We start from the raw sequence: 9,197 nt of genomic DNA on the forward strand, positions 1-9,197 counted from the left end.
ACAACGCCGAGCGTTACATAATTTCAGTTCCTAAGCGGAGGTTTTTCGGTTCCGTTCTACCCGCTACTTCTATTCTCGCTTTCATCGCCGTTAGTCAAGTGCATCAGAAAGTTCGCGCAGTGACTGTTGTATAACCTTTCCGAAAAGAATTCAAAATGTCGGAATCAAATAAAACAGAACTTGTGCAACGTACCCAAGATAAAGAAAACTTTTATCGGGCAAAGTCAAGCTCCGTGGCGCGACAACTTGCGGCGTTAAATACATTTTTGAATGATGAGCATCGGATGAGTCGGTCAACATTTTCGCACAATCCGCTGATGCCAAGTACAGCTCGTCCTTTCTATCTGCCGTTACCCGGTCAAACACCGATTTTCACCCACAGTTCGACTTTAACCCACCTGAGTGGTACAAAAGTCTCCGCATTGACTTGCTTATGGGAGCAAGTTTATTCTTCGAGCTGCTTTGTATTGGACAAATTCGATTAGGAAACCATTTACCCACCCTGCAGAAGGCCAGACTTGGCTGGATCGTCTCAGGGAGTCGAAAGGTAGAAGCCTCTACGCTCAACTTCAGTTTCCTCGATTCTAGAACCCAGCACTCTGTCTGAGTCTGAGTCAATTTCTGACACATTAAATAGAAATGGTACAGATTCTACAGCAACCATTTCGAAGTAGGATGGTCTAGGCGATCAGCTATTTTAACCACAACCTTCCCACCTTCGGTTTAAGGCACTCGATGCTAAACTAGCATCTAAAAGAGCGGATATTGCAAGAGCTTTGGCCCAGCATGGGATACGCTATCGGATAGTTTACTTTTGAGCATGATTCTCATCAAGGAGGACAACTTACCCCTTTGCGCTGGCGCCTCGGCAGGGTGGAGAACACTGTCTCCGGAGATGATGGCTTCGATAGAGTTGCGGTGATCCGCACTAACTCCGAATTGCGCAAGCGGGCAACATAGAATTTAGCTGTCCTGCCCCTCAAAACCACTTCGCTTGGAAGTATGGCTCTTCCAACGGGGGGAGTACGTTGGGAGCAGTCATTTAGCTAATACCAGGATCTTTGCTTACAATTTGTTCAGCATAACTGTATGCTAAATTATCTCTTTTATTTATAAGATAACCCGAGATAAGCGCTCGCAAGTACAGCGCTGCTAAAATACATCATAGAAAAAATCTCCCGGCTTTTTATTTCGTACCGTTCACGGCACCGCATTTTTTTGTATAATTATAAGTTGTAAAACATATCTAAAAACAGGTGCCATAAATTAATGCCCGCTCAAAACAATACTAATGTTTAAGTTTTATCTATTTGATATACATAAGTGCACAATCAGGCAGATTGAGCTTAAAGTTCTTTTATTAATGGGATGCAAACGTTTTAACTCTTTATTCTTAGCTGTGCGTATTGATCGGTGTCTGGTAGTCCGTGTAAGATCTCCAGAGAGCATTTGTTGCATGTGGGAAAGTGTTGTTCCATGTTGGCCCGTTGAGCTGCGTTTGTCTGAAAACTGTGCTATGGCTAAGAGGCTTTGGTAGCGGAGACAAAATTTTTGATAAATTATTTTAGTGAGTTTTTAATATCAGCTTCACCGAATATTTTTGGTTTTTGGAATAATTACTGCGGTAGTGACAGCTTTGTTGACTGAGTTGTGAATCAGTAGAAAATTCCGCCTTTTTATTTATTTCAAGCTATACATAAGAACAAGAAGCGACGCTATAGTAGATTTTAAAATTAAAAAATTCACATGTTCACTAACTGATTGTAACGTCACTGTCCATGTTAGGCCTTATAACTTACATTTCTTTATAAATGGCGAAATAATGGTTAAAATATTATACAACGTCAAACGATGTCATTTAATATTATATTATGGCCAGCACAGTTTTCCGCGGTTTGTGAGCGTTATTGTGGGCGTGGGCTGATGAAAACTCGCGTCGAGCTGCTGTTGCATATCTAAAATACGTATTCCCAAGTCTATCTTTCTGGCACTTATGGTTCCCGAGATTTTAGCGTTTTCGGTTTTCCGTGACTTTACTTTATACGGTCGGAAACGCTTCCTTCTACCTGTTGCATTCTTTTCAACGTTTCTAATATTCCCCTTGACTCTACGAGTAAGCGTATAAAGATTGTTGATTTTCGTTTCATATTTTGCCGCCCAAAAATTTCCAGTCATTGCCTAAGCACTAAGAGAACATGGGGTAAATTCGGCCCTGTTAACGACTCTTTGGGTTCTCGAGAAGGGAGCGTCAGTATTTCTGCTTTGCAATTTAGTCATCTCCTATAATGCCGTTGCCATCTACAGAGTTCTAGAACTCAACATTTTTTTGTTGAATATTTAATCGTGGGAGACAATGTACGTTAATTATTTTTATGTGAAAGGAATTGGCGTGTAGGCAGTTAGTAACAAAAGTTTCGAAGTTTTCGTGGGTTTTGCAGTCCGCGTGGTTGGCTCCCAGAGTACATACATGTATGTACATATATATCCATTGATCGAAGTTTTTTTTATTGGTTAGTGGGTTTTCTAGAGGAGCATCATACATTCTGTCAAATAAGTTCCCGAAAATTTTAAATAAAAAACAAAAAACTTATTAATCGGAAACTTCAGTTTGCGACATGATTGAATCAACAAATGTTTTTTCAACATTACCAACGTTTTGGTACAAGACATTTTGTTTGACACACAAAATTTTTCACAAATTCTTTGTTCGATATTTTTATTCATAATAAAAAGCGAACCCACACACACAAAAGGTCGACTTGTTACCAATAACGCCGTTAACAAGCTAAATGAAAAATAGTTAACTTTTTTTTTTAAATATTCTCATTGGAAAATTTTAAAATTAGTATTTCCGGGTACCTAACTGACAAAGAAGTATAAGTGTCATTGGTATATAAGTACTGTTTATTTTGCCTTTCTAGTTCGGGATTTTAGCTCGACGTTTCCTTTGAGCCTTGAACGACAATCTTATTGGAAGCATAAGCCTTAAAGAAAATTTTTTTTAATAATAACTTATCATTCATATGATACATGTTGATAAAGGCTCTTTCTACAAAAGTCAGGATGAATTTCGGGCATATAACTTAAATTTTATACTATATATAATATATACGATATATATATATATATATATTACTATATATATTATATAAATTATATATATTATATTCCAACCTATATAATATTTACCATGTGTATGAGGCATAGACTGACTTTCAGTTATGTTTGTCACCTCGATAAGTAACAGAACTACGCCATAAGCTATAACATTTTGGCTCAATTTGAATAGAATCATCGAAGCGGATTTATTATTCATCGTTTGAGTTTTGGTAGATCCAATAATATTCAGGTACAGTATGCTCTTTTTAATGTAATAAGACCCAGCTATATATTTGAAGTTGTCCCAAGTTTTCATTTTTGCTACCGGCATCAGATCACACCCTAAAAATTAATGCTGAAAATAAAAATATAGATGATTAGTTGTTTTTTATTTATTGCATCTAAAAATAAGAATCTCCCAGTGAAGTGCTGCTACTATTTGACAGCCATTTCCATGTAAACCTTATTCAACATAATTTTGTTAGTAGAAATAACTTGCTTTTTTAATTTTCATTTTTTAAATTTAAATTTTCAATAAGTAAATTTTATGACTTATATTTACATAACAGGAATATCAGATTTCCACTGAAACCTGCTATTAAGTATAATAGGAAATATCTGGTTTACTTAAATTTACCTATCAGAGAGATCAAGAATGTGAAATCTTTTGAGTTTTCTGAACGTCAGCTATTGTCTACCAGACCTAGGGCTAAACTATTTACATGATTGTTTTTAAAGTTAAGCAATTATTAAATATGGTTTTGATAATTCTCAGCGCTCCTTACACAATTCGGTGTTAAGGGCCACAAACACATTCGCATTTACCTGCAATTTATACCTTATAAGCTATATTTCTTAATAAATCAATAGTGTTCTGAGTTGAACATTTTTGTAAATCGATAGGTACTGACACAAATTGTTATAAATGAATAGAAAACATAAATTAATTAATTTAATAAAATACGCGCCACAGTTTTCCTCGGTTTGTGGGCGTAATCGTGCAGAATAAAAAATCATCTTCGTGCATTTTGCATCTTTAGCCTTTTTCGCATTTTTGGCAAAAAATCAATATGCTTTGGAAACTAGATGCTTAAACCCAACTTTCTATCACTTATATTTACTGATATCGCAGCGTTTTAAGCGAGTACGGTTATCGGTTTTGCAGTTGAAGTGAGTGGGCGTTGTCACGTAATGAGCTGGCCTCTCAAGAATATACATTCTTAGTCTTTCTAGATCTTTCTGAGATTTCAGTGTCATTTATTGATTGGTGATTTTCGACAAACACTGCCGGCTATATCACGTTCAAAACCTTCTGATCAACTTAACATGTCTCAAATCATCCATTTTATGGCGTCAATTACAAAAATTGGTGAGGAACTACAAGATGATGCATAGCCTAAAATATTTGCAAAACAATTAATGGATATTGGAAATGGGCGAATGGTAATTGATGAAACTAGGCTATCTTTTACCCTGCCGACATATTTCACAAAAATCAATATACAAGTTATCTTGTAGTCGGTAGCCCGGTGGTAAGGCTGTTCCAGATCCGGTCGATGATGAGGTGGCACCGGTAGGGTGCTTAATGAGTAGTAGCGGTTCAAGATAGGTGAGAATTGGTGGCCGGGCTGCTGGTCCCAGGTGGCCGCTGATGGAGTGCCACCTGTAGGGTGGTTGATGAAGTGTAAAATAAAGTTTATGTCGAGAGGGTGACTGCCCCCTATACCCCTGGCCTTAATCTCAGTGGGCGAATGCAAATAATAAGACGGCGATAGCCAGAGTAAAGTTAACGAAGCAAAATACTCTTTATTCAAATGATTATAAAACAAAACTGAGGAACTTAGCAATAGAGTGCTTAGTCGGCAGGCCGACCGCATGACAGTGGAATATGCTGACGATCGCAAAATGAGCATAACTCACCATACCGGGAACCAATGGGATCCAGGCACGGCCCCCAAAGGCGAGTATGCTGAGTCGGCATCTAGAAAGACTAGGGTGATCCAAGAATCACCCAAGATTTCTACCGACTGTTTGTTACCCCTCAGGAGTGTTAACTTACATAGCTCAGTGTATATTGACGGCCAAAAACGTTGATGTCATCACCAGAGAACGTCAAGGGTGTCTTTTTTCGGCACCCGAATCACACTTATACATTTCGATTTCCTTTCTTCCTTTCATGTAAAATTATTCGGTCAACCCTCAATGATCTGCTCATGCAATACAGCTGAAGACACCCGAAACACTCAGATCAGTTGAAGACACCCGAAGCACTCGAATCATTTGAAGACAACCGACTCACTCATCCCAAAAACATGGGTGTTGCAGACACTTCCTTCATTTGCTATGAGTGTGTTGAGTGTCTGTGCAAGAGAGTACTGGGTGCGCAAGTGCACATTCGAAATGAGCTGTGCAAGACACACACCCTTATTTTAGGATGCCGATCACACTCTGAGTGCCGAAAAGGCACAAATTATTCGAGTGCACTCATTGTCTGGGTGTACCCTTGCCGTTCGCTGGTCATCACCATCAACATCACAGAATATACAGTTGGCACATAATTTATTCCTTAATATCTCGAGAAATACGTATATGTAATATCTCAAATGAAAGATATTCATTTTTTTTTTGCTGTAATTGGACAAAATGGGTCAAGATTTATCCCTACATTTTCGAGAAACTATAATAAAATTATATTTAGCGAACCTCAATTAACCCGAAATTGGTAGAATAATTATCAAGTCATCTTCCACAAAGCAAAGTTTATTAAAAAAATATATGTAAACACTGGAGAATTTGCAGTAGAACATAGAAAATCTGGAAGGAACCACATATTGATACCACTGGATAAGCATAAAGTTGTAAATACACCGTTACTAAATGCCAGAATAACATATACCCTTCTTAAAACCCTAGAGAGGCCTTCAGAAGAAAATGTTGTACCCAAGCCATCCGGAACACCCTGCACAATGCTGGTATACATGGTAGAGTTGTTCGTAAAAATCCATTGATTTCTGATTATAACAAAAAATGCGTTTGGAGATCGCAAAAGTGCATGTAAGCAAGCCGGAATTATTTTGGGAAAACGTTATATTTATTGACAAATCGAAAATTAAAAATTTTGGACACGGCGGTTCTTTTAAAGTATGTCAAAAGGCTAATTAAGCCATGAAGAAAAAAAATTGATTCCAACTTTTAAGCACGTTGGCAAGAATGTGATGGTTTATGGGTGTATAGCTGCAGGTGGAGTGGGTCGAATGGTTTTTATGGAAGATAAAATGAATAAATTTATGTATGAAGACATTTTAGGCCAAAATTTATTCCAAGTGCCCTTAAGCTTGGACAGAATCCAGCGTCTTTCGTATTCGTGCAAGAGTGGCTTTTATATCACTGCAAGGAGCAAAAACCGACACTACAATCACCAGATTTGAACACCATAGAACATTTCTGTGTTTATATATCCTCGAAGGAATCCCTAAAAACCGCATTAATACCTGAATGGGATTCAAGCTTCATTAAGGCCAACGAAGGACACACTAAAGATTTTTTTCAACATTTATGAAGTGTTCGAATAATTTTTGTGCGTAAAAAAAATACTTATTTGCGTTATTAAGGAAATTGTCTAGTATTTAAATTAAAACTCGTTAATTTTATGTTTAAAATATAAAAAATATATGCTTTATCTTTCATTTGAGATATTTTATTTCAATATCCGTTAGGTATTTCTCGAGATATTAGGAAATAAACTTCCAGCTCATGGGTGTAGAATAAATTATGTGCCGACTGTAAGAAAATCCAACAATACTGTGAAGAATCAGGACGAAATTGTCAACTATCCAACTGAATTCTTGATTTGCCAGGCTCGTTCTTACATTGAAAATTGGCGTAATCATCATTCGCCTTCGAAATAGAAATCCACCTCAACTTTGCAATGGAACCAGGCTCTTAGTTAATGAATAATGGTATGGAAACAACAATTTTAACTGGAAAATTCAAAGGCTAAGACGTGTTGTAGCTACGTATATGCCATTCGAATCTAAACGTTTGCAGTTCCCGGCGCGACTTGCCTTCGCAATGACTATCAACAAAGCACAAGGACAATCATTGCAAGTGCGTGGACTAAATTTTAAGATTCCATGCTATTCACATCCGCGTTAGTAAGCCTTCTGATTTATTCGTTTACGCTCTTGAAAAAATACCGCCCTTTTAATTTTTTAATTAAAATATTTCTTGGCAAAAGACTTTCAAAAAAGTTTAAGTGCATTATTACATATAGTAAATCCGAACATTAATAATATATCAATCATAAATGAAAACCAAGGGAATGGTCATCCCAAATTCGACCTTGTTGGCCTTTCTAATTAGGTGGAAAGTAATTTTTAAGACTTGATTGAAATTTCTAGTCATTATGTAAAGTAGAACAATAATATCTTCTTCTAAATATAACAAACAACAATAATTTACGCTAAAGGTGTTGCAGAACAGCCGATACCATCAGGACATGAGACCGCCAGTTTTAGGACGCTTAGGCAGCCTCTTCCTCAAGGCACCCAAACCAAGTGGTCAGCATGAACGATTTAGATCAGGGAACAAATGTGCACATATTTAGCATTCTTTTGTGTTGGCTTACAGTTGTATAAAATTTCAATAAAATTTAAATCTATTTCACTGACACTCCAAAAATTTAAATAAGATACTCGCATCGATAGTCCACTGCGAAATAAACTCCAAATTTCAAAACTAAACAAGAAGAAACTCTGTTGTCAAGTTCTATAAAATATCCGTTACTATCTTATACAATTTAAAAATTGGTACTGCAAACGGATGAAGTGCCAGCTATTATCAGAAAAGCCTGGTTAACCACTAATAGTGACGTCACTTTCCTTTTGAGGCCTTAAATCCAACGATTCATAATTATACCGAAATAATGTTCTGATTTAAATTTTTTTTTGGTATATCGATATATAATTAAATAAACACGGTAAAACGAAAACAACATTTTTGATATAATTGACGCCACAAATATAATATATAATGGATATGTTATACATATAGTGGACCCCACAGTTTTCCGCGATTTGTTGGCATTAGAGTAGGTGTGGTCGGTTAACGATTTAATATTAATAAAATATCACCCCGGGCTTACACAGCCTAACACAAGATAACTATGTAATATAACACCATTCGGGAAATAATTAAAACTACACCAACAAAATACGGCAAAATATTACAAAAAGGAAAACAAATTTTAAGATTTTAAGTTTTAAATTATCCGCCTACAAAGTGTGTGACCGAGTGCTGATATAAAATTTAACAGGACACAGATCTTTAGAATCTGAAGTACTCGTAAATTGTTAAATCAGTCAAACAGTCTGACGTATAAACGTATAGACGTTAAAATATGGGATACGGTGACCTGCGGAGCCCCCTGAGTTCTGAAACTATTACTGTCAGGAAAAACAACAGAAATTAGCTTTGCGGATGACATAGCAGTTGTCATAGTGGCAAAAAGTGGAGGAAGCAGAACACCTCTGAAACGCAACGGTCAACATCATAGAGAAGTGGCTCTCAACGGTTCGCTTCGACATAACACACCACAAAACAGAGGCGGTCCTCGTACCGATCCGCAAAGGCGTGAAGACAGCCACAATTCAAGTAGGAGGTATCTCCATTAAATCGTCTAAAGCAATCAGTTACCTGGGAGCTATGATGGATACCAGACTGTATTTTGGGGAGCACCTCGCAGAAGAAAGTAAGAAAGTAGCCAACGTTGCCAGAGTTCTGGAGAGAATAATCTACTCATCCTGCGAAATTCAATGATTTTGTGATGCAAGTATGGCCGCGTACGCCGCTTGCAATTATGTTTGTTCAGAATATCGAGGTGTAGTCTCAAAGAAGATTCTTTTTTGCTCAAAGTCAAGAGTTGCGCCCTTGAAGACCATCACAATTCCTAAACAAGCTTTATCCGCAGCTCTTTTATTGTCCTAGATTATCTCTCAGTTATCACAAATTCTGCATCCAGCACACACATTTCATTGTTGGTCAGATTCTACTATCGTTCTGGCACGGATCAGTGGGAGATATTTATCCTCGTTGGTTTG

At 37.1% G+C, this 9,197-nt stretch overlaps 1 protein-coding gene across 1 annotated transcript in view; it reads right to left on the reverse strand.

Annotated features, from left to right (window-relative positions):
- The window catches only part of LOC108104753, a 78,788-nt gene extending 73,708 nt beyond the window's left edge, over positions 1-5,080 (reverse strand). Inside the window, exons 1-3 of the mRNA XM_017210989.2 lie at positions 5,020-5,080; positions 4,604-4,762; positions 3,190-3,441 (exon numbers count right to left, since the gene is read on the reverse strand). Of these exons, the coding sequence (XP_017066478.2) occupies positions 3,190-3,441; positions 4,604-4,762; positions 5,020-5,080 (472 nt within the window). The remainder of the gene's footprint in view (positions 1-3,189; positions 3,442-4,603; positions 4,763-5,019) is intronic.
- Positions 5,081-9,197: the final 4,117 nt, after the last annotated feature.

The sequence above is a fragment of the Drosophila eugracilis genome, unplaced genomic scaffold (genome assembly GCF_018153835.1).
Source record: "Drosophila eugracilis isolate 14026-0451.02 unplaced genomic scaffold, ASM1815383v1 contig_470, whole genome shotgun sequence".
Classification (NCBI taxonomy): Eukaryota; Metazoa; Arthropoda; class Insecta; order Diptera; family Drosophilidae; genus Drosophila; species Drosophila eugracilis.